The sequence below is a fragment of the Scyliorhinus torazame genome, chromosome 11 (assembly GCF_047496885.1).
Source record: "Scyliorhinus torazame isolate Kashiwa2021f chromosome 11, sScyTor2.1, whole genome shotgun sequence".
Lineage (NCBI taxonomy): Eukaryota > Metazoa > Chordata > Chondrichthyes > Carcharhiniformes > Scyliorhinidae > Scyliorhinus > Scyliorhinus torazame.
The window spans coordinates 223,635,528-223,661,597 of record NC_092717.1 but is presented as its reverse complement, the minus strand read 5'-3'; the positions used below and the strand labels follow the sequence as shown (position 1 = coordinate 223,661,597).

At 46.8% G+C, this 26,070-nt stretch overlaps 1 protein-coding gene across 5 annotated transcripts in view; it reads left to right on the top strand.

Annotated features, from left to right (window-relative positions):
* The window catches only part of LOC140385814 (serine/threonine-protein phosphatase 4 regulatory subunit 1-like), a 114,678-nt gene that overhangs the window by 42,570 nt on the left and 46,038 nt on the right, over positions 1-26,070 (top strand). For all 5 annotated transcript variants that reach the window (XM_072468369.1, XM_072468365.1, XM_072468366.1 and 2 more), the window contains 2 exons: positions 20,431-20,609; positions 24,222-24,326. In XM_072468369.1, coding sequence (XP_072324470.1) covers positions 20,431-20,609; positions 24,222-24,326 — 284 coding nt within the window. The remainder of the gene's footprint in view (positions 1-20,430; positions 20,610-24,221; positions 24,327-26,070) is intronic.

Here is a 26,070-nt window from a genome sequence, read left to right as displayed (position 1 = left end):
TTTGAGATATATAGAGATGGAGAGAGGCTTGTGAATATAAACTAGAAGCTAAGAAAGGGAGTTTCCATTTATATCATGTATCATCAAATTGTCAGGATGTCTTGAGATTTGCGCAACCATTGAAATTTCAGTCACTATTATAAAGGTAAACATGACAGCCATTCTATTTTTATACTTTAAGGGATGCTAGGCCTCCACCCATCCTCTTAACCCAGTAACCCCAATTAACCTTTTTGGACACTCTGGACAACTTAGCATGGCCAATCCACCTAACTCGCACATCTTTGAACTGTGGGACTGGAGCACCCGGAGGAAACCCACGCACACGCGGGGAGAACGTGCAGACTCTGCACAGACAGTGACCCTAGCCGGGGATCGTACCTGAGACCCTGGAGCTGTGAAACAACTGTGCTAACCACTATGCTACCGTGCTGCCCCTGCTGGTTCTCCCTGCTGCTTCGAATAGTGCCATGGAACTTTGTGCCCATCTGACGAAGTTAGCAGGACATTAATTTAACTGGTCCTGTAAAGAAACCTTTAGTACCTCGGTAGTGAACTAGAGGTGCGATGAATTCTGGAGGGAGCAGAAAATAAATGCAGGTAGAGTTGAAGCGAATGAATGAAACTGTGTGATAGCATATTTCAAACATAAGAATTGCATTTGGCAATGTAATCTAAATGGAAATTTTTGTTATTCATTCATGGGATATGGGTATTGCTGCCTCCTAGGCCACTGTCTATTGCCGCCTTGAAATTCCCTGTATGCAGGTGTCCGCACAGTACTGTTGGAGAGAGAGTTCCACGATTCAGATCCAGCGACAATGAAGGAACGGTGATGTATTTCCACGCCAGGATGATCAGTGGCTTGGGAGGGGAACTTCCAAGTGATGGTGTTCCCATGCATCGCTTGCTCTTATCCTTCGAGGTGGTAGGTGTTGCTGGTTTGGAAGGTGTTCTCAAAGGAGACTTGGTGAGTTCCTGCCGTGCATCTTGTAGATGGTACATGCTGCCATCATATTCCTGACGTGCATTGTAGGTGATGGACAGGCTGAGTGTCAGTAAGTAGGTTATTGCTCAGTAACCTTAGCACGTTGGCACAGTGGTTAGCACTGCTGCCTCAGTGCCAGGGACCAAGGTTCGATTCTGACCGTTGGTGACTGCGTAGAGTTTGTACTTTCTCCTCATGTTTACGTGGGTTTCCTCTGGGTGCTCCGGTTTCCTCCCACGGTCCAAAGAGGGGGGAGACGGCACAGTGGTCGACGGAGCAGCTGGTGAAGTTTTTTGAAGATTGCTTCGCCAAACTTAAGAAGGACATGCTGAACCCGATCAAGGCTTCGATTGATCAGGTGGTGCAGAATCAAGAAACCCACGGATGTGTGATCCAGGAGATGGAGAAAAAGGTTTCCGAGCACAAGGAATACCTAACCGTGCTGGAGACCAAGGTGAAGATGATGAATGACCGCCAGAAAAGAATGCAGGAGAAGCTGGAGGACCTGGAAAACAGGTCCAGGAGGCAGAATCTGAGAATCGTCGACCTCCCTGAAGGCAGTGAGGGACCGGATTGACTTTTTTGTTCTGAGCAGGGTTCTAATACCGGGGGTGGTGGGTACTGAGTACTTGGTGATCGTAGTGTCGGATTCTGCCCCACATTGGGTGGATCTACGGGTTAGTTTGGAGAGAGGACAACGCCTGCTGTGGAGGCTGGATGTGGCGTTGTTAGCGGACGGAGCGATCTGTGGGCGGATGAACAAGTCCATCCAGAACTACCTGGAAACAAATGATACTGGGGAGGTCTCTGCAGCAACGGTTTGGAAAGCGTTGAAGGCAGTGGTCAGATGGGAATTAATCTCCATACGGGCCCACAAGGCGGAACGGGCTGAGAGGGATAGGTTAGTTGAGGAGATACTCCTGATGGACAGAGGATACTGAGAGGCCCCGGACGCGGGGCTACTGAGGGAGCGGCGGAGATTCCAGGCAGTTTGGACTGTTGACTACAGGGAAAGCGGTGGAATATCTGAGGAAGGCAAGGGGGGCGATTTATGAGTATGGGGAAAAGGCAAGCAGAATGTTAGCGCACCAGCTCAGGAAAAGGGAGGCGGCCAGGGAGAGTAAAGAGTCGAGGTGGAATACGGTCCTGGACCCTGTGGAGGTGAATGAGGTGTTTAAGGACTTTTACAGCAAATTGAATGAGTTGCAACCCCCGGCTGGGGTGGGGGGAATGAGGCAGTTTTTGGGTCAGTTGAGGTTCCAGAGGGTGAAGTGGGGAAGATGACGGATGGTAGAGGGGTTTGGAGGCGCAAGCCTCCGGTAAGGTTGGTAACGTGGAGCGCCCGGGGACTGAATGGAACGGTTAAAACGTTGCAGGTGTTCACGCACCTCAGGAGCTTGAAAGCGGGGGTTGTCTTTTTGCAGGAGACACACTTCCGTGTGAAGGACCAGGTTAGGTTAAGGAAGGGGTGGGTCGGGCAGCTTTTTCCCTCGGGGTTTGATTTGAAATCGAGGGATGTGCCGATTTTAATGAGCAAAAAAATGGGATTTGTGAGTGCGAAGGAGGTGCGGGATCCAGGTGGGAGATCTGTGATTGTGAGTGGGGTATTGGAAGGGGCACCGGTAGTGTTGGTAAATGTGTATGTCCCAAATTCGGATGAAGGTTTCATGAGGGGTTTGCTGGCAGCAATCCTGGATTTGGCCACGTACCAGTTGATCATGGGAGGAGATTTTAACTGTCCTGGAGCCGAGGGTGGATAGATCGAGCCCCAGGTCGCTGGGCAGAGTACGAATGGCAAGGGAGCTGGGGGGGTTTATGGAGAGGATGGGAATGGTGGATCCATGACGCTTTCAGAACCCAGGGGAAAGGGAGTATTCCTTCTTTTCACACGTCTATAAGGTGTATTCGAGGATTGATTACTTTGTAGTGAGTCGGGAGATTTTGGTTGGGGTGGAGGGGGCAGAGTATGCGGGGATAGCTATCTCGGACCATGCACCCCACTGGCTGGATATTCTGTTCAGAACGGGACGAGAGCAGAGGCCGTGGTGGATGCTTGCCTCGGGGTTGTGACAGGTGGAGGTTTTTGTGATAAGGTGCGGTTGGCGATTAGGGATTATGTGGAGTTCAGTCAGAATGGGGAGGTGTCGGTGGGCATTTTTTGGGAAGCACTGAAGGCAGTGGTCCGGGGAGAAATTATCTCATTTACCTTTCGTGCGAATACGGAACGGAGGGTGGAACATGACCGTCTAGTGAGCGAGATAGTGGAGGTGGACAGGGAATATTCGAGGGTGCCCACCGTGGAAGGATTGGCGAGGAGAAAAAAGTTGCAGGGGCAATTTTGCAGGCGGTAGAGCAACTGCGTAGGGCAAGAGGGCTGCAATGCGAGTATGGGGAGAAGACAAGCCGCATGCTGGCGCACCATCCGGACTGGGGATGTGATGTCAGAGCCAAGGAAGATAAATGAGGCATTTAGAGAGTATTACCAGGGACTTTATGAGGCAGACCCAGGAGTGGGACATGGGGTGGTTTCTGGACGAGTTGGAATTTCCCCAGGTGGAGGAAGCAAAGAGGCAAGCGTTGGAGGAGCCCCTGAGGCTGAGGGAGATGCTGGATAGTATCAGGGGGGTAAGTCGGGGAAGGCCCCTGGGCCGGATGGGTACCCGGCAGAATTTTATAAGGAATTTGCGGCGGACCTGGCACCATACCTGTTGGGGGTGTTTAATGAAGCACTGGAGAAGGGGGAGTTGCCGGAGACGATGAAGCAGGCAGTAATCACACTAATCCCAAAGAAAGGGAATGATCGGGTGGAATGTGGGTCGTATAGACCCATATCACTATTGAACACAGATGTGAAAGTATTGGCTAAGTTGTTGGCAGGGAGAATGGAGGATTGTGTCCCAGGGGTGGTTGCAGAAGATCAAACCAGCTTTGTGAAGGGCAGGCAGCTCGCGAGTAATATAAGACAGCTGTTGAATGTGGTGATTAATCCGTCGAGAGCTCTGGTAATGGAGGTGGTGGTGTCCATGGATGCGGAGAAAGCATTTGATCGGGTGGAGTGGCAGTACTTGTGCGAAGGTTTGGGTTTGGGCCGAGATTTGTGGCATGGGTGCAGTTGCTGTATGTGGTGCCAAGAGCGAGGCTGAGGACGAATGATATGAGCTCACGAAGCTTTGACTTACACAGGGGTGCGAGGCAGGGGTGCCTGCTGTCGCCGCTGCTGTTTGCGCTGGCCATAGAGCCATTGCCGATGGCTCTCCGGGTCGGCAGAGTGGCAGGGGTTAATGAAGGGACAGAGGGAGCATCGGGTGTCGCTCTATGCCAATGACCCTCTTGCTGTATGTTTCGGATCCGTTGGAGAGTATGGGAAGGATTATAAGCCTGTTGGGAGGTTTGGAGGGTTCTCGGGATGCAAGCTGAATGTAGGGAAAAGCGAGGTATTCCCGGTGAATGAGCTGGCACAGCGGGCTAATTTAGGGGAGATGCCATTTACAGTAGCAACGGATAGGTTTAGATACTTGGAGATTCAGGTAGCGAGGGAATGGACGGGGCTCCATAAGTGGAACTTAACGAAGCCCGGTGGAGGAGGCCAGGAAGGATCTTAAGAGGTGGGATACACTGCACTTAACATTGGCGGGGAGGGTCCAAGTGGTGAAAATGAATATTCTGCTGAGGTTCTTGTTTATCTTTCAGGCTCTCCCGATCTTTATACCAAAGACCTTTTTTCGGAACGTGGACACAATCATCTCTGACTTTGTATGGGCGGGGAAGGTGCTGAGGGTGGGGAGAACCCTGCTACAGAGGCAGCAGGGGGGGGTTGGCGTTGCCAAACTTGCTTCATTATAATTGGGCGGCGAATGTGGACAAGGTGCGATGGTGGTGGGAAGGAGAAGGGGTAGAGTGGGTTAGGATGGAGGAGGAATCTTGTAAGGGGTCTAGTTTGAGGGCTATGGTGATGGCAGCATTGTCAATGGCTCTGAATAGGTATTCAGGGAACCCGGTGGTGCAGTCCACGGTGAAAATATGGAATCAGTTGAGGAGGCATTTTAGGGTGGAAGGGATGTCGGTGCTAACTCCGCTGTGTGAGAATCATGGGTTTGAACCGGGGGGGGATAGATAGTGTATACAGGAGGTGGAAGGAAGTGGGGCTGGTCAAGGTGAGGGATTTGTATTTGGAGGAAGTGTTCGCCAGTCTGGAGGAGCTAAGGGAGAGGGTAGAGCTGCGGAGGGGTAGTGAGTTCAGGTTTGAGACTTTGCACGAAAGGTCTGGAAGGGGTTCCCTAGATTGACGGGATACACCCTGCTGGAGCGACTGCTGCTTCTGGATGTGGAAGGGGAGGGAAGAATTGGGGATATATATAAGTGGCTGGAGCAGGGAGGTGAGCGGGTGGTGAACATCAAGGAGAAATGGGAAGCGGAGTTGGGAATAGATCAATTGGGGAGTATGGAGTGAGGCACTGCAAAGGGTAAACTGGACCTCTTGTGCAAGATGAGCCTGATACAGTTTAAGGTGGTGCACAGGGTGCATATGACTCGGGCGAGAATGAGTGGGCTCTTTTAGGGGGTAGCAGATGCGTGTGAGAGGTGTGGGCAGGGGCCAGCGAATAATGCGCACATGTTTTGGGGTTGCGAAAAATTGGGAAGATTCTGGGCGGGAATGTTCGCTGTCGTAGCCAGGATAGTGGAGGAAGGAGTGGACCCGGACCCTTTGGTGGCGATATTTGGGGTTTCAGAGAAGCTGGAGCTCATGGAGAGGAGGAAGGCCGATGTCTTGGCCTTCGCCTCCCTGATTGCACGGCGACAAATTTTGCTGGCGTGGCGGTCTGCATCGCCACCGGGGGTAGCAGCATGGTTGGGTGACTTCCTGTGGTTAGAGAAGATAAAGTATGAGTTAAGGGGCTCAGCAGGGAAGTTTGAGAAAAGGTGGGGGGTATGTTTGTGCCTGTGTTTGAGGAGCTGTTCATAGATTATCATCGAATTTACAGTGCAGAAGGAGGCCATTCAGCCCATCGAGTCTGCACCGGCTCTTGGAAAGAGCACCCTACCCAAGGTCAACACCGCCACCCTATCCCCATAACCCAGTAACCCCACCCAACACGAAGGGACAATTTTGGACACTAAGGGCAATTTGTCATGGCCAATCCACCTAACCCGCACATCTTTGGACTGTGGGAGGAAACCGGAGCACCCGGAGGAACCCCACGCACACACGGGGAGGATGTGCAGACTCCGCACAGACAGTGACCCAAGCCAGAATCGAACCTGGGACCCTGGAGCTGTGAAGCAATTGTGCTATCCACAAGGCTACCGTGCTGCCCCTTCGTCGCGCGGGGGGGGGGGGGGGGGGGGGGGGGCGCGGTGAAAATGGAGAAAAATCTGTACAAACTGTATAGTTGATTATTTGGAAGAATGTTTCCTGGGGTGTTTATTTGCCGTAACCTACTTTGATGCAAGTTTGAATAAAATGTGTTTTTTTTTTAAAAGAGGTCCCCGAGGGTGGATGAGGATCTGGTGGAAGGGCTGGGAGCCCCAATTGAAATTGAGGAAATAATCGAGGGGCTGGAGGGCATGTAGTCGGGCAAGGTCCCGGGGCCGGGTGACTACCCAGTGGAATTCTGTAAGACGTTTTCAGAGATATTAAGCCCACTGCTGGTGAGGGCATTTAATGAAGCAAGAGAGAAGGGAGTCCTTCCCCCAACAATGTTGCAGGCCTCGATTTCATTGATCCTGAAACGGAAGAAGGATCCGGAGCAATGCGGGTCATACAGGCCAATTTCTCTACTGAATGTGGATGCCAAACTGCTGGCTAAAATACTGGCCACAAGGATTGAGGATTGTGTATTAAATATCCGAGGGTATCAAACTAATCGGAAGGACAGAGTGGATGGTAAGGGAGATGGTGTAGCTCTGTTATTTAAGGATGACATCCAGGCAATAGTAAGGGATGACATCGGTGCTATGGAGGATAAGGTTGAATCCATTTGGGTGGAAATCAGGAATAGTAAGGCGAAAAAGTCACTGATAGGAGTAGTCTATAGGCCACCAAATAGTAACATTATGGTGGGGCAGGCAATAAACAAAGAAATAACTGATGCATGTAGAAATGGTACAGCAGTTATGGGGGATTTTAATATACATGTCAATTGGTTTAACCAGGTCGGTCAAGGCAGCCTTGAGGAGGAGTTTATAGAATGTATCCGCGATAGTTTCCTAGAACAGTATGTAATGGAACCTACGAGGGAACAAGTGGTCCTAGATATGGTCCTGTGTAATGAGACAGGATTGATTCAGGATCTCATAGTTAGGGATCCTCTCGGAAGGAACGATCACAATATGGTGGAATTTAAAATGCAGATGGAGGGTGAGAAGGTAAAATCAAACACTAGTGTTTTGTGCTTAAACAAAGGAGATTACAATGGGATGAGAGAAGAACTAGCTAAGGTAGACTGGGAACAAAGACTTTCTGGTGGAACAGTTGAGGAACAGTGGAGAACATTCCAAGTGATTTTTCACAGTGCTCAGCAAAGGTTTAGACCAACAAAAAGGAAGGCCGGTAGAAAGAGAGAAAATCGACCGTGGATATCTAAGGAAATAAGGGAGAGTATCAAATTGAAGGAAAAAGCATACAAAGTAGCAAAGATTAGTGGGAGACTAGAGGACTGGGAAATCTTGAGGGGGCAACAGAAAGCTACTAAAGCTATAAAGAAGAGTAAGATAGATTTTGAGAGTAAACTTGCTCAGAATATAAAAACAGATAGTAAAAGTTTCACAAATACATAAAACAAAAAAGAGTGGCTAAGGTAAATATTGGTCCTTTAGAGGATGAGAAGGGAGATTTAATAATGGGAGATGAGGAAATGGCTGAGGAATTGAACAGGTTTTTTGGGTCAGTCTTCACAGTGGAAGACACAAATAACATGCCAGTGACTGATGGAAATGAGGCTATGACAGGTGAGGACCTTGAGAGGATTGTTATCACTAAGGAGGTAGTGATGGGCAAGCTAATGGGGCTAAAGGTAGACAAGTCTCCTGGCCCTGATGGAATGCATCCCCGAGTGCTAAAAGAGATGGCTAGGGAAATTGCAAATGCACTAGTGATAATTTACCAAAATTAACTAGACTCTGGGGTGGTCCCGGCGGATTGGAAATTAGCAAACGTGACACCACTGTTTAAAAAAGGAGGTAGGCAGAAAGCAGGTAATTATAGGCCAGTGAGCTTAACTTCGGTAGTCGGGAAGATGCTGGAATCTTATCATCAAGGAAGAAATAGCGAGACATCTGGATGGAAATTGTCCCATTGGGCAGACGCAGCATGGGTTCATAAAGGGCAGCTCGTGCCTAACTAATTTAGTGGAATTTTGTGAGGACATTACCAGTGCGGTAGATAACGGGGAGCCAATGGATGTGGTATATCTGGATTTCCAGAAAGCCTTTGACAAGGTGCCACACAGAAGGTTGCTGCATAAGATAAAGATGCATGGCATTAAGGGGTAAGTAGTAGCATGGATAGAGGATTGGTTAATTAATAGAGAGCAAAGAGTGGGGATTAATGGGTGTTTCTCTGGTTGGCAATCAGTAGCTAGTGGTTTCCCTCAGGGATCAGTGTTGGGCCCACAATTGTTCATAATTTACATAGATGATTTGAAGTTGGAGACCAAGGGCAATGTGTCCAAGTTTGCAGACGACACTAAGATAAGTGGTAAAGCAAAAAGTGCAGAGGATACTGGAAGTCTGCAGAGGGATTTGGATAGGCTAAGTGAATGGGCTAGGGTCTGGCAGATGGAATACAATGTTGGCAAATGTGAGGTTATCCATTTTGGTAGGAATAACAGCAAAAGGGATTATTATTTAAATGATAAAATATTAAAACCTGCTGTGCAGAGAGACCTGTGTGTGCTAGTGCATGAGTCGCTAAACGTTGGTTTACAGGTGATTAAGAAGGGAAATGGAATTTCAATGCGAGAGGGATTATGCTGCAGTTGTATAAGGTGTTAGTGAGGCCACACCTGGAGTATTGTGTTCAGTTTTGGTCTCCTTACTTGAGAAAGGACGTACTGGCACTAGAGGGTGTGCAGAGGAGATTCACTAGGTTAATCCCAGAGCTTAAGGGGTTGGATTATGAAGAGAGGTTGAATAGACTGGGACTGTAATTGTTGGAATTTAGAAGGATGAGGGGGGATCTTATAGAAAGATATAACATTATGAAGGGAATAGATAGGATAGATGCGGGCAGGTAGTTTCCACTGGCGGGTGAAAGCAGAACGAGGGGGCATAGCCTCAAAATAAGGCGAAGTAGATTTAGGACTGAGTTTAGGAGGAACTTCTTCACCCAAAGGGTTGTGAATCTATGGAATTCCTTGCCTAGTGAAGCAGTAGAGGCTCCTTCATTAAATGTTTTTAAGATAAAGATAGATAGTTTTTTGAAGAATAAAGGGATTAAGGGTTATGGTGTTCGGGCCGGAAAGTGGAGCTGAGTCCACAAAAGATCAGCCACGATCTCATTGAATGGTGAAGCAGGCTCGAGGGGCCAGATGGCCTACTCCTGCTCCTAGTTCTTATGTCCCGGGGGTGATAGGGGAAGACCAGATGGGATTTGTTAAGGGCAGGCAACTCGAGGCCAATGTCCGAAGGCTCTTAAATGTTATTATGATGCCCTCAGAAGGAGGCGAGATGAAAGTGGTGGTAGCGATGGATGAGGAGAAGGCTTTTGATCGGGTGGAGTAGAATTACCTGTGGGAGGCGCTGGGAAGGTTCGGGTTTGGTGAGGTCTTCATTGACTGGGTGTGGTTGATCTATCAGGCACCAGTAGCGAGTGTGCGACCGAACCGGCTGAGATTCGGGTATTTTAAACTACACCGAGGGACGAAGCAAGGGTGTCCCCTCTCCCCGCTACTGTTTGCTCTGGCCATAGAGCCATTGGCCATGGCGTTAAGAGCCTCTAGGAACTGGAAAGGGCTGGTTTGGGGGGAGGGGGGGGTGGAGCACCGGCTCTCGCTTTACGCAGATTACCTGCTCTTGTATATTTCAGACTCGTTGGAGGGGATGGGGGAAGTTGGCAAATTTTCCGGGTATAAATTGAACATGGGGAAAAACAAGATGTTCGCGATCCAGGCAAGAGGGCAGGAGAAGAGACTTGGAGAGCTGCCGTTTAGAATGGTAGGAAGGAGCTTTCAGTATCTGGGAATCCAGGTGGCCCGGGAATGGGAGGCACTGCACAAGTTAAACCCATCCCGGCTCGTAGAACAAATCGAAGGGGTCTTAAGAGATGGGACATGCTCCCGCTATCACTGGCGGGGAGAGTACAGACTGTGAAAATGACGGTTCTCCCCAGATTTCTGTTTGTCTTTCAGTGCCTCCCCATCTTCATCCCAAAGGCCTTTTTCAAGTGGGTGAATAAGGTTATTGTGGGCTTTGTGTGGGTGTGTAAAACCCCGCGAGTGAAGAAAGTGTTGCTGGAGTGCAGTCGGGGAGGAGGGTGGGTTGGCGCAGCCGCACTTTTGCAATTACTACGGGGCGGCTAATATAGCCATGATTAGGAAGTGGGTAGTGGGGGAGGGGTCGGTGTGGGAGCGGATGGAGGCGGTGTCATGTAAAGACACAAGTTTGGGAGCACTGATAACGGCACCTCTTCCGTTCTTGCCGGCCCGATACTCCAAACGTCCAGTGGTGGTGGCGGCTCTGAGAATCTGGGGGCAGTGGAGGAGATATAAGAGAGTGGAGGGAGCATCGGTTTGGACTCCGATTTATAATAATCATCGGTTTGTACCGGGTAGGCTGGATGGTGGGTTCCGGAGATGGCAAAGAGCAGGAATTAGGAGGATGGGGGATCTATTTATAGACTGGAGCTTCCCCAGCTTGAAACCCTGGAGGATAAATTTGAATTGCCAGCAGGGAACGGGTTTAGGTATCTGCAGGTGCGAGACTTCTTGAGAAAGCAGGTTCTGGCCTTTCCGCTGCTGCCGCCACAGGGGATGCAGGACAGAGTAATCTCCTGTACCTGGGTGGGAGAGGGGAAGGTATCAGATATTTACCAGGAACTTTTGGAATCGGAGGAAACTCCGGTGGAGGAGCTTAAGGGCAAGTGGAAGGGCGAGCTCGGAGAAGAGATAGAGGGGGGTCTGTAGGCGGATGCCCTAAGCAGGGTTAATACATCCTCATCATGTGCCAGGCTTAGCCTGACACAATTCAAGGTAGTCCACCGGGCACACGTGACGGTGGCCCGGATGAGCAAGTATTTTGGGTTAGAGGACAGGTGTGCGCGGGAAGCCCAGAAAATCATGTCCACATGTTTTGGGCATACCTGGAGCTTGGAGGATTTTGGCAGGGTTTCACTAAGGCAATGTCCACGGTACTCAAAACACGGGTGGTGCTGAGTCCGGAGGTGGCGATCTTTGGAGTGTCGGAAGAGCCGGGAGTTCAGGGGGCGAAAGAGGCTGATGTCTTGGCCTTTGACTTCCTGGTAGCCCGGAAATGGATCTTATTAATGTGGAGGGACTCGAAGCTCCCGAGTGTAGAGACCTGGGTTAGTGACAGGGCTGGGTTTCTCAGTCTCGAGAAAATAAAGTTCGCCTTAAGAGGGTCAATGGTTGGATTCACCCGGAGGTGGCAGTCGTTCGTCGACTTCCTCGGGGAGGGGGGGTGGGGGGGCATGCAGAGAGAGAGGGCCGGATTGTTGATTTATGGTTGGGGTGTCTGAAGAATGTGATGGGGGTGTAATTGTTTATTGTACCATGTTTATGTTGCTGTTATTATTATAAAAACTTGTAAATACCCTAATAAAAATATATATTTTTAAAAACCGTGAGGTGGGATTATGGTTATAGGGTGGGGGCATAAGCTTGGGTAGGGTGCTCTTTCTGGGGGCCGGTGCAGTCTCGATGGGCCGGATGGCCGCCTTCTGCACTATCGTGGTTCTATGGTTCTACAAATGCCGCTTGATAGCATGGTTGATGACCCCTTCCATCACATTACCATGGGGGGGCTAATGGGTCAGTAATTGGCCAGGTTAGATTTGTCCTGTGTTTTTGTTGATCGGGTGTACATGGGTAGTTTTCCATATTGCTGGGTAACTGCCGGTGTTGCAGTTGTTACTGGAACAGCTTGGCTCGGGGCGTGGCAAGTTCTGGATCACAAGTCTTAAGTGCTACTTCTGGAATATCGGCTGGGCCCTTGGCCGTTGCAGTATCCAGTGCCTTCTGTTGTTTCTTTATTATGTGGAGATGCCAGCGTTGGACTGGGGTGAGCACAGTAAGAAGTCTTACAACACCAGGTTAAAGTCCAACAGGTTTGTTTCGATATCACTAGCTTTCGGAGCGCTGCACCTGAGGAAGGAGCAGCGCTCCGAAAGCTAGTGATATCGAAACAAACCTGTTGGACTTTAACTTGTATTGTTGGACTTACAACTTGGTGTTGTAAGACTTCTTACTTGTTTTTTTATCACACAGGAGTGAATTGAATGGACTCAAGACTGGTATCTTTGATGCTGATGACCTCCAGAGGAAGCCTACATGGATCATCCACTTGAAACGTCTGCCTTATTTTAAAAAAATAATTTTAGCATACCCACGTTTTTTGGCAATTGAGGAGAATTTAGCATGGCCAATCCACCTAACCTGCACATCTTTGGGTTGTGGGGGTGAGACCCACACAGACACTGGGAGAATGTGCAAACTCTACTCAGTGACCCGGGATCAAACCTGGGTCCTCGGTGCCATGGGCAGCAATGCTAACCACTGTGCCACCATGCCACCCCCGCTTCTGCCTTATTTTCACACTGATATGCCAGGCTCCTCATTTAGGATGGGAATATTTTGTGGGGTCTCCTTCTCCAGTTAGTTGTTTAATTGTCCACCACCATTCACGACTGGCTGTGGCAGGACTGCACAGCTTAGATCTGATGTGTTGACTAGTATTGAGTAACTCTGTCTATTGCTTACTCTGTTTGACATAAAAGTATTTCTGAGTTGGATATTGAACCAAGTTGGCACTCCTTTCCTGGGAATGTTTGGTGCTGCTCCTGGCATGCAGTCCTGTAATCTTAATTGAACTAGGACTGTACCCCTGGTTTAGTAATGGTAGAATGGGGGACAAGATGGACAGTATCCTTTCTTGCCCCTGTTTCACCTGATGCCATGAGACTAGGTTTGGAGCTGATGTTGAGGACTCGCATGGCAACTGCCTCTCACCTGCGTAGAGCCGCTGTGGTGTGGCAATCCCTGAAAATGAGCAATGATTTTTATTCACATTACATAAGCTATGAAGCTCAAATTCGAACAACGAAGCCTTAATTCTTCGTTGTAAGAAGAGAGAATATATGTTTTATTAAAAGCTGCTGAAACTACCTGGAATGTTCAGTTTCGAGCAATTCACTAGAATCGATGATGGAACTCAATTAGGGTAAATTACCATAAGTTGTAGGAGCAGAATTAAGCCATTCGGCTCATCGCTTCTGCTCCGCTATTCGAGTACGGATAATATGTTCCTTCTCCCCATGGCCCCTGATCCCCGTAATTAATCAGGAAATCCCCTTTTTGATCAAGAACACCAGATTTGTGCTTGAGGTGCTATTACCATAAGACAGAGGAGCGGAAGTAAGGCCATTCGGCCCATCGAGTCCACTCCACCATTCAATCATGGGTGATTTCAACTCCATTTACCCGCTCTCTCGCCATAGCCCTTAATTCCTCCAGAAATCAAGAATTTATCAACTTCTGTCTTAAAGACACTCAACGTCCCGGCCTCCACAGCCTTCTCCTCATCTCTGTTCTAAAGTGACTCCCTTTTATTCTAAGGCTGTGCCCCCGGGTCCTAGTCTCCCCTGCTAATGGAAACAACTTCCCTACATCCACCCTATCTAAGCCATTCATTATCTTGTAAGTTTCTATTAGATCTCCCCTCAACCTCCTAAACTCCAATGAATATAATCCCAGGATCCTCAGACGTTCATCGTATGTTAGGCCTACCATTCCTGGGATCATCCGTGTGAATCTCCGCTGGACCCACTCCAGTGCCAGTATGTCCTTCCTGAGGTGTGGGGCCCAAAATTGCTCACAGTATTCTAAATGGGGCCTAACTAATGCTCTATAAAGCTTCAGAAGTACATCCCTGCTTTTATATTCCAAGCCTCTTGAGATGAATGACAACATTGCATTTGCTTTCTTAACTACGGACTCAACCTGCAAGTTTACCTTTAGAGAATCCTGGACTAGGACTCCCAAGTCCCTTTGCACTTCAGCATTATGAATTTTGTCATCGTTTAGAAAATAGCCCATGCCTCTATTCTTTTTTCCAAAGTGCAAGACCTTGCAATTGCCCACGTTGAATTTCATCAGCCATTTCTTGGACCACTCTCCTAAACTGTCTAAATCTTTCTGCAGCCTCCCCACCTCCTCCATACTACCTGCCCCTCCACCTATCTTTGTATCATCGGCAAACTTAGCCAGAATGCCCCCAGTACCGTCATCTAGATCGTTAGGACAGCTGTGGCCCCAACACTGAACCCTGCGGGACACCACTCGTCACCGGTTGCCATTCCGAAAAAGAACCTTTTATCCCAACTCTCTGCCTTCTGCCTGGCAGCCAATCATCAACCCATGTTAGTACCTTGCCTCGAATACCATGGGCCCTTATTTTACTCCGCAGTCTCCCGTGAAGCACCTTATCAAAGGCCTTTTGGAAGTCAAGATAGATAACATCCATTGGCTCTCCTTGGTCTAACCTATTTGTTATCTCTTCAAAGAACTCTAACAGGTTTGTCAGGCACGACCTCCCCTTACTAAATCCATGCTGACTTGTCCTAATCCGACCCTGCACTTCCAAGAATTTAGAAATCTCATCCTTAACAATGGATTCTAGAATCTTGCCAACAACCGAGGTTAGGCTAATTGGCCTATAATTTTCCACCTTTTTCCTTGTTCCCTTCTTGAACAGGGGGGTTACAACAGCGATTTTCCAATCCTCTGGGACTTTCCCTGACTCCAGTGACTTTTGAAAGATCATAACTAACGCCTCCACTATTTCTTCAGCTATCTCCTTTAGAACTCTAGGATGTAGCCCATCTGGGCCCGGAGATTTATCAATTTTTAGACCTCTTAGTTTCTTTAGCACTTTCTCCTTTGTGATGGCTACCATATTCAACTCTGCCCCCTGACTCTCCAGAATTGTTGGGATATTACTCATGTCTTCTACTGTGAAGACTGACGCAAAGTACTTATTTAGTTCCTCAGCTATTTCCTTGTCTCCCATCACTAAATTACCAGCGTCATTTTGGAGCGGCCCAATGTCTACTTTTGCCTCCCGTTTGTTTTTAATGTATTTAGAGAAACTTTTACTATCATTCCTAATGTTACTGGCTAGCCTACCTTCATATTTGATCCTCTCTTTCCTTATTTCTCTCTTTGTTATCCTCTGTTTGTTTTTGTAGCCTTCCCAATCTTCTGACTTCCCACTACTCTTTGCCACATTATAGGCTTTCTCTTTTGCTTTGATGCATTCCCTAACTTCCTTTGTCAGCCATGGCTGCCTAATTCCCCCCTCCCCCGATAACCTTTCTTTTCTTTGGGATGAACCTCTATACTGTGTCCTCAATTACTCCCAGAAACTCCTGCCATTGCTGTTCTACTGTCTTTCCCACTAGGCCCTGCTCCCAGTTGATTTTTGTCAGTTCCTCCCTCATGCCCCTGTAGTTACCTTTATTTAACTGTAACACCTTTACATCTGATTCTACCTTCTTTCTTTCAAATTGGAGATTGAATTCTACCATATTATGATCACTGCCTCCTAAGTGCTCCCTTACTTTAAGATCTTTAATCAAGTCTGGCTCATTACATAACACTAAGTCCAGAATGGCCTGTTCCCTCGTGGGCTCCATCACAAGCTGTTCCAAAAAGCCCTCCTGTAAACATTCAATGAATTCCCTTTCCTTGGGTCCACTGGCAGCATTATTTACCCAGTCCACCTGCATATTGAAGTCCCCCATGATCACTGTGACCTTGCCTTTCTGACATGCACTTTCTATTTCGTGGTGCATTTTGTGTTCCCGTACATAAGGCCTGTACATAACTCCCATTATGGTTTTTTTGCCTTTGTGGTTCCTCAACTCTACCCACACAGACTCCACATCATCTGACCCTATGTCGTTTAGTGCTATTGATTTAATTTCATTCCTAATTAACCAGGCAACCCCGCCCCCTCTGCGCACCTCTGTCTTTTCGATAGGTTGTGAATCCCTGGATGTTTAAATGCCAGTCCTGAACCCCCTGCAACCATGTCTCTGTGATGCCTACCACATCATACCTGCCAGTCACAATCTGGGCCACAAGCTCATCTACCTTGTTCCGTACACTGCGCGCATTTAATTATAGCACCTTTAATTCTCTATTGACCGTCCCTTTTTGTTTTCTTAGTGTGGTGGACCTTGGTTTACTGAGCCTTTCCATACACTGTGTGATATTTTGTGGGATGGGGACTATCGTAACCTCTCCTGAGTTTTGTCTTTTCGTGCTTTTTTGTATTCCTAAGCAGCTACCCTTCCCACTGATTACTTCACCTCTTGGTTCCCTGACTTTCCCTTCCCCCTTGTCTAGGTATTTAACTACCTACACAACTACAGACCAAGAACTGGAAGGTGGATTTAGACAGAGTTGTTATTTCTTAGAACATAAGAAGCAGGAGTAGGCAATTTAGCGCCTCGAGCCTGCTCCACCATTCAATACAATCATGGCTGATTTCATCATGGCCTCATTTCTGTCACCCGTTCTCTGTAACCCTTCAATCCATTACTAATTAAAAATGTCTTAACTCTGTCTCAAATTTACCCACTGTCCCAGCATCCACCACATTGTGAATTCCACAGATTCATAACCCTTTGGGAGAAGTAGTTTCTCCTCATCTCTGTTTTAAATTTGCTACCTTTTATCCTGAGACTATGACCTCGTTCTAATTGGGTGAAGTTGAGTCGTATCCTTGAGTTGAGAAGGTTAAGGGGTGATTTGATTAAGGTATTTAATGAAAGGATTTGTTATTGCAGATTAGGAAGTTAAGGTATTCAAAATATGGCGGCATATTTCTGATCGCTCCGGTTTTCTCCCACATGTCCTGAAAGACGTGCTTTTAGGTTATTTGGACATTCTGAATTCTCCCTCTGTGTATCCGAACAAACAACGGAATGTGGCAACTCGGGGCTTTTCACAGTAACTTCATTGCAGTGTTAATGTAAGCTTACTTGTGACAATAAAGATTAATTTAACTTGCCCAGGTTCCTTAGGCAGCCCAGTGAAGGAACGGCGATATATTTCCAAGTCCGGATGGTAAGTGGCTTGGAGGGGTACCTCCAGCTGGTGGTATTCCCAGGCATCTGCTGTTCGTGTCCTTCTAGATGGTAGCACCTTCCAAACCGCTATCATCACCACCACCTTCTGAAGAAAACAAGGGATGGGCAATAAGTACTGGTCTAGCCATAACGCCCACATCTTGTAAATTAATTTTAAGATAGTTTCTTTTAAATTTGGAGTACCCAATTGTTTTTTTCCAATTAATAGGCAATTTAGTGTGGCCAATCCGCCTAGCCTGGCTTTGGGTTGTGGGGGTGAAACCCACGTAGACATGAAGAGGTAAATTAATTTTTAAAAATTGCCCTGCATCAAAATCATCTGGAAATGCAATTTCATTCACAAACCGACCGTGGGACCAATAGTTACCCAGAAAAAGTTCAAAGAAATAAAATCTCTTCTAACTTCTGGGTAACTATTGCACAGTCTCACGCTGACCTCCCACAGGACCCCCACCAACCACAAGGGACTACACAACCCGATGACACTCCCCAAGCTAGAGGTTTCGCCCTACCTTGCGCCCCCCCCCCCCCCCCCCCAGGTCTGACCCAAAGCACCTCCCCGATCCTTTAAACCTGGTTGGACCTTTAAATTTAGCTGGTTTACGACGGCTAATGCTAAAAAGGATGTGACTTCCTTAACTTTGGCTTTAAAGCCCTTCGACTTTGGGGCCCTGGGGATCTGCTGCACTGTCTAGATCCTGCCCAGCCTGAGTCGGAAGGTCAGGTGAGAAAGGATCACCTGGACTTTAAGGTAAGAACTTTAAAGTAGAGTAGGCTCTGTTGCCACTCCATCAGAAATTATGGCCTCTAGTTTTATTGGCTTTAGGAAAGATTGCATCTTCAAACTGTGTTTTACTTTTGTGTATTAGAAAATTCCAGTGTGTATTGAACAATTTACTGATTAGATTGAATGAACTTTGAAGTTTGCTCTCTGTTTTCAAAATGTGATGTCCTAACCAAGTTGTTCCAATACAGTTACACCCCCAGCATGTACCATAAATGTGGAAACTTATCCAGGGTTTTCCTGTTCACAAAGTAGGTCAAATCCAACCTAGTCAATTACTACCCTTTCCGCCAATAACAAACAAAGTGATGGAGGGAGTCGGCGTTCCAAGATCATTGACAAGACACCAGTTAGGAGTGTAATGTGATGTTCTCCCTTTACTTGGATGGGGCAGCTACTATATAAACAACACTCCAGAAGATGGACCTCCTGCACAACTTGGGATAGGTGTCATGGGAGTGTCCCTTTAAGAAATATTTTGTCTTATCACATGGCTTCAGGAATGTCATTGTGTGTGTGGAGCTGGGCTGTGGCTCTGGGTTTTACTTACATTTTGGTTTGGGCTTGTTTTGGTGGCTCTGAGTTTTTTTTGCTTTCGTTTACACATTTGGCTGCTGTATTCAGACAGACAAGTATCTTGGAGTGTCTTTCTACCTTCAGTTTAAAAGCTGTTTCCCGATTACTTGACAACTTAAAAGAAACAATTGTTTTCTGGTAGAAATTCAAACCTGTTTTGGAAATGACACGAGCATCCAAACCAGGTCTTGGGTGCTGTGTGGTGGGCCACATCTTTGAAAAGGGTTTTCTGGTTTATGGGATCTTGGTATTAAATTGAGGCCTCTGTTGAGCAACACCTGAAAGGCAGGCCCGTGTGCTCATTGTACCCAAAATCAATAAACAGTTGTAGGTCAGGTGAACTTCATGATTGACTTCAGAGTTTTCTCAACCCTGGCCCATAACATAGGGATGGCCCTCCAAGTTACACATCATCCTGATATGGGCTTGTATTGCTATTCCTTCAACCTTGTTGTGTCAAAACAAACAGCATTGTGAGAACGTCTTCACCACGTGAACTGCAGTAGTTAAAGAAGGCAGTCAACCCGTACCTTCTCTGGCCCGCTTGAGGTGGACAACAAAAGCCAGCCAGCCTTGTGAAGTGCACACCTGAGAATGGGGGGAAAAAAACAAACTGAGACTTTTGGTTGGATCTCACTCAATACTATAAGACTATAATAGATGCTAAACCTTTTGCAGCAATTTTCCTGTTTTCAGCAGATTTCAATTATGAAATTTTGAATTACATTTTTCAAAAAAACACAATCCAGGCACTTCATTGAAATCTGGAAAGGGGAGTTGATGAAAACCCTGAATGGCAGATGAGATTTTGAGATGCCTTGAGGGAATTTTTATCTTTGTAAGAGAGCATGAGGCAGAAATTTAAGGAGACAATTAGAGAGAATAGGACTTGGTGACTAAAGATTGTGCCATCACTGGGATGAAAGGAAAAGAGGTTGCAATAAACTCTTCCATCTAAGAAATTGATACAGAACTGAAGTTGAGTCTGATGGTGGGGTGTCGGCCGTGTGGGATTGGAAGGTTTGAAACTTTAGCTACTGGGGAAGCTGATGTAAATCAGCGAAGACTGGAGTGATGGGTGAGCCGGACAGTGCAGAACAGGGTAGAATCAGCAGAGATTATGAAGGGTACAGGATGATGCCAGCAAGTCCTATAAATGAGAAGTGGGAGTCCAGAGCTGGCAAAGGCAAGCTTTGAAAGTTTGTTGTGGAAAATAACCAATTTTTGTCATGTAGTGTATATTGAAATTAAAGTTCAACAAGAAATCAAGCTGGTGAATATTCTGTACGAGTCTGTGTGGCTGAGGTGGTCAATTATGGAAGTGCATTTTGAGGCGACAGTGGTTTCATATCCCGGGTTGGATGACAAAAAGCCAAGTCAACATCAGTCATACTGTTGTGCACCTCCTAGCAGCATATTACAGAGCAATGAGAATTAACCATCTGCCTGCCTTCAGAATATCGCAGGAGTACTGAGATGAAGGCATTCTCCTATTCAAGCCTGTCTTACAATTCCGTTAGATCATAGCTGATCTGTATCAAAGCTCCATCTACCTGTTTTTGTTCCATAACCTTTTAATACCGTTGCCTAATAAAAATATATCTGTCAACAATACTAAATTATAGTTCACAAATAAACATTATGAAATTAATACAAGTATTGACATAAACTGAGCATAACCAATTATACAAACTTGAATCTTTAGTTCACTAAGTGAGAGAACCGGAAAGTGATGTGTATTATTTTGTCCAACAGCACAAATGGATGTTCTGACTGCTGCCCTCCGAGCTTCCAACCTTGATTTTGAAGACGAAACACCCATGGAATCGCTGTGGAACCGAACACAGCCGCAAACAGATGCTATGAAAGTTGACCTTATAAATGTTGACCAAGACCATGTGCCTTTAACTGCTGAAATTTCAGCCACGCTTGAGGTAGGGAAATAGCCCTAATGAACTTTTGGGATTCATATGCTTCCTTAGTGATTGAAAAGAATGATATTGGCTAAATGTATCAGTTGACCGAAGCTGAATTGTTTTTGGTCTGAGCTAGTTTTGAGTGCTCAGAAAAAAAACACATGAACAAAAATAAAATTGAATCACTTGTTTTAAGCTGGCTTTAAATCCGATTCCCCTTGGGATCACACAATAAACAATTTGACAAGTGATCACAAATCCCACATACTTTGGACTCCGAGCCAACCTGTAGTTTCTCTCCAGAAACCCATTTCACCTGTTGACCAATATGAAGAACTTTCTGACATTGGTAATATTAACTGCAAATGCCAGAAGGGTATGGCAGATCCCTCCGCATACAAAATAGGGGACACACTTTTGGATTCAGATCCTTTGCCCAACTGAAAGATGATTGCTGACACTGCTTGCAGCCAGAGTAACAATTCGCCCCTCTAGTGATTCTGATGGACCTGCTGTGTTTCCAACATTTTCTATGTTTTTAATTTCCAGCATTTGTAGGTTTATCCTTATTAGACATCAATCCCAAATTTTCCGTGCATTAGCTTGATTCAGTCATAGTGTTGCTAGCTAATATTGTTCCATATTGTCTTTTTTTAAAATAAATTTAGAATACCCAATTCATTTTTTCCAATTAAGGGGCAATTTAGCATGGCCACTCCACCGACCGTGCACATCTTTGGGTTATGGGGGCGAACCCACGCAAACACGGGGAGAATATGCAAACTCCGCGCAGACAGTGATCTAGAGCCGGGATCGAACTTGGGACCTCAGCGCCTTGAGGCCGCAGTGCTAACCACTGTACCACCGTGCTGCCCCATATTGTCTTTTTGAGACCTCTTTGTCTTTCTTGTCTTTTTGTGACCTCTTATACAAAAGGTTTTCTCTTAAAATTAATTTCATGGAGAAAAGCCAGATTTCTCCAATTCTTGCTCATGAATCATTCCTATGACTAGGCATGGATGTCCTATGTCCCCCCCCCCCCCCCCGCTGTTTGCACTCGCAATTGAGCAGTTGGCCATCGCGTTAGGTTTGGGGGTATGGAAAGGGATAGTGCGGGGGGATAGAGCATAGGGTGTTCTTGTATGCTGATGACCTGTTGTTATACGTGTCTGAACCGAGTGTGTCAATAGGGGGAATATTGGGGCTGCTTCGGGTGTTTGGGTCTTTATCGGGGTACAAATTAAATCTAGACGAGTGAGTATTTTGTGGTGTCTCGGCTGGGGGTGGGGGGGCTGCCATTCCGTAGGCAGGGACTCACTTTAGATACCTGGGGGCGCAGGTTGCTCGGGATTTGGGGGGAGGGGTCTCCGTAGGTACAACATTTCTAGTTTGATGGGGAGAGTGAAAGCTGATCTGGCAAGGTGGGGTGGTCTCCCTCTGTCACTGCTGGATAGGGTACAGGTGGTTAAAATGAACATTGCCGTGATTTCTGTTTATTTTCCAATGCCTGCCAATTTTCCTGCCAACGGCATTTTATTTAGAGAGATTGAAGGAAGGATTACCTCGTTCATATGGGGAGGGAGGGTGGCCAGAGTTAAAAAGGTGCTGCTACAGAGGGGAAGGCAGGCAGGGGGTTTGAGTCTTCCGAACCTGATGTATTATTACTGGGCGGCGAATCTGGAGAAGGTGCGGAGCTGGGTCAGAGGGGTTGATTCCCGGTGGGTCAGCATGGAGGAGAGTTTGTGTAGGGGTCAGGATTGAAGGCGCTAGCAACAGCGCCACTCCCGATAGCCCCGGGGAAGTACTCAGAGTCCGGTAATAATAGCTTCATTGAGAATTTGGAGGCAGTTTCGCCAACTCTTTGGGTTGGGGGCAGGGTCAAGGGAAATGCCGATTCGGGGGAACCACAGATTTGAGCCAGGGAAGTGGGACAGAAATTTTCGGAACTGGGAGGAGAAGGGAATTAAAACACTAAAAGATTTGTTTCTTGGGGGTCGGTGTGGTCCTGGAGGATTTTGGAAGGAGGATTACCGGAAGGAGGTTTTTAGGGTAATTTCTAAAGTGGTGCACTTGAAACTGGACCTGGGCCCTCGGGAGGCCACATTCGGGGTGTCGGACCAGCCGGGGTTGGAAACTGGTGCGGAGGCAGATGTTGTAGCCTTTGCCTCGTTGATCGCTCGAAGGTGGATCCTGATGGGGTGGAGAGCAACCTCTCCACCCTGTGCCCGGGCGTGGCGGGGGGACCTATTGGAATTCTTGATTCTTGAGAAGGTTAAGTTTGAACTGAGGGGGAGGATGGAGGGGTTCTACAATTCATGGGCATTGTTCATAATGCACTTTCAAGAATTGGATAACATCGAACATTAGTGGGGGCAGGGTTGGGGGGCGAGGGACAGTGTGTGTTAATGGTGACTATGGGTGATTCCTGATCCCTTTTTGTTATTTGTTTTTTAACATGCGGGCAGTTGTTTGTGGGTTGGTGGGAAGATGGGATTGTTGATGTTGATATGGGGATTGACATGATTCGTTATTGTTGGTGGGTGTAAATTTGGGAGAAAATGTGAAAAAGGAGAATAAAAATATATTTTTTTAAATGAATCATTCCTGTGGTGCGAAGAGTCGGACTCTATTTCAAAAAAAGTTAGAGTACCCAATTCTTTTTTCCAATTAAGGAGCAAATTTAACGTGGCCATCCACCTAGCCTGAGGCAATTTAACGTGGCCAATCCATCTAGCCTGCACAGCTTTGGCTTGTGGGGGCGAAACCCACGCAGACACGGGGAGAATGTGCAAACGCCACATGGACAGTGACCCAGAGCCGGCATTGAAACCGGGTCCTTGGTACCGCGTGGTAGCAGTGCTAACCACTGCACCACCGTGCTGCCCCTCATCGACCACCTCTTGAGCAAATTCTAGACTCGAATATACTTGTGCTTCTCACTGAAACTGGTTGCAATACTCGGTGCTGCCTGTGCAGAGAGAGCACAGTGCGGCATTTCCGGCCTTATTTTTTGAGTAAATACTTCTGAATTTGTTTTGGTTGCTGCTTGGCATTTAACATATTCAGTTCCTGCTAAGTCTATATTTTTGAACACATTTTTGTCATATGTGGTGCCCATTAACCTTTGAGTGAAGTATCTTATGCTTTGACTATCAGTTGAGGAGCCTGGTTAGAACAGTACAGCACAGAACAGGCCCTTCGGCCCTCGATGTTGTGCCGAGCTTTGTCTGAAACCAAGATCAAGCTATCCCACTCCCTGTCATTTCTGATTGAGAAACTAATTAACTGCGTTTCTTTTGGATCACAAGTCAGTGCTGTATTGTGGTCTAAGTTTGTCAAAATTTCAATTGATTCCACGTTCATAGTTTGGATGAGACTGCTTTGCTGGCAGTTAGACATGTCCTGCAACCTGTAGGAGGCTAATTCCGTGTGTTTTTTTAAACTATTTATTCAAAGAATTAAGATGCAGTGATTTTTATTTTTTCCCCTCACTCCACACCTCCCTTTTAAAATATGCTCTGTACTTCAGACAAATAGCATTCAGAAAATGCTTTAATTGTCTGAATTCTGAAAGTTTAGCAATGGTTAATGAAGACCTCTTTATCACACTTGTTTCCATCTATTTTGCAGGAAGACTGTGTAAGTGATGCAGTATATAGCACCAGCCAAACACAGGAGGCATCTCCCTTCTCAACAATGCTGCCAGATGATCGCGTGTTCACTTATTTTGAGACGGTGAGGTTATTAAAAAGTAGTTTTTAAGTGCGGCGTAGTTTGTGAAAAGTTTGAAGCATGTTTTTAAAGAAGAAAAGAGTTTTTAAATAAGTGCAAAGTGGACAACTTTGTGGTCCAGTTGAGAGTCGTGTTCAAGTTCAATTTCCCAATGTCACCTGTAACTTAATTCCGGTGGTAACGGTGAGTTTAGCAGTTCCCTCTCTTCGCACCTAATGGAGCACTTTGCTGAATCAAAGCTGTATCCTGCTTGACCAGAGGAGCACCTGTGTGGGCAGGTAATTAATATCTGCAAGTGGTTAAGTATGTGGCCATGGTGACATGGCATAAAATGTGGATAAATGTACGGTTATTTGCTTTGGTAGGAGGTGTATAAAAAAAATATTTTTTCAGTAGTAAACGATTAAACATTGTTGAAACGATTTGAGTATCCTTGTTCATGAAAATTAACATGAATTTTGCCAGCAATTAGGAAGGCAAGTGGTATGTTTTCCTTTATTGCTCGGGGATAGGAATATAAGAGTAAGAAAGTTTTGTTGAATATGTACATGGCTTTAACGTGACCACATCTCAAGTAGCTATGTACATGTTCAAAGGCAGATATACATGCCTTAGAAAGGGGTGAAACTAAGATTCGCTGGATTGATTCCTGGGATGAGTGAGTTATTTTACAAGGAGAGATCGAGTAGAATGGGCCAGACTCCTGTTTATTGACTACAGCTCCGCCTTCAACAACATAATCCCAGCCAAGCTCATATCAAAGCTCCAAAACCTAGGACTTGGCTCCCCACTCTGCAACTGGATCCTCGATTTTCTGACCAACAGACCACAATCAGTAAGAATGAACAATAACACCCCCTCCGCAATAGTCCTCAACACCGGGGCCCCGCAAGGCTGCGTACTTAGCCCCCTACTCTACTCCGTGTACGCACATGACTGCGTGGCAAAACATGGTTCCAACTCCATCTACAAGTTTGCTGACGATACGACCATAGTGGGCCCGATCTCGAATAACGACAAGTCAGAATACAGGCGGGAGATAGAGAACCTAGTGGAGTGGTGCAGCGACAACAATCTCCCTCAATGCCAGCAAAACTAAAGAGCTGGTCATTGACTTCAGGAAGCAAAGTACTGTACACACCCCTGTCAGCATCAACGGGGCCGAGGTGGGGATGGTTAGCAGTTTCAAATTCCATGGGGTGCACATCTCCAAAAATCTGTCCTGGTCCACCCACGTCGCCGCTACCACCAAGAAAGCACAACAGCGCCTATACTTCCTCAGGAAACTAAGGAAATTCGGCATGTCGACATTTAACCCGTACCAACTTTTACAGATGCACCATAAAAAGCATCCTATCTGGCTGCATCACAGCCTGGCATGGCAACTGCTCGGCCCAAGACCGCAAGAAACTTCAGAGAGTGGTGAACACAGCCCAGTCCATCACACGAACCTGCCTCCCTTCCATTGACTCCATCTACACCTCCCGCTGCCTGGGGAAAGCGGGCAGCATAATCAAAGATCCCTCCCACCCGGCTTACTCACTCTTCCAACTTCTTCCATCGCCAAGAGATACAGAAGTCTGAGAACACGCACAAACAGACTCAAAAACAGCTTCTTCACCACTGTCACCAGACTCCTAAATGACCCTCTTATGGACTGACCTCATTAACACTGCACCCTGTATGCTTCATCCGATGCCAGTGCTTATGTAGTTACATTGTATATGTTGTGTTGCCCGATTATGTA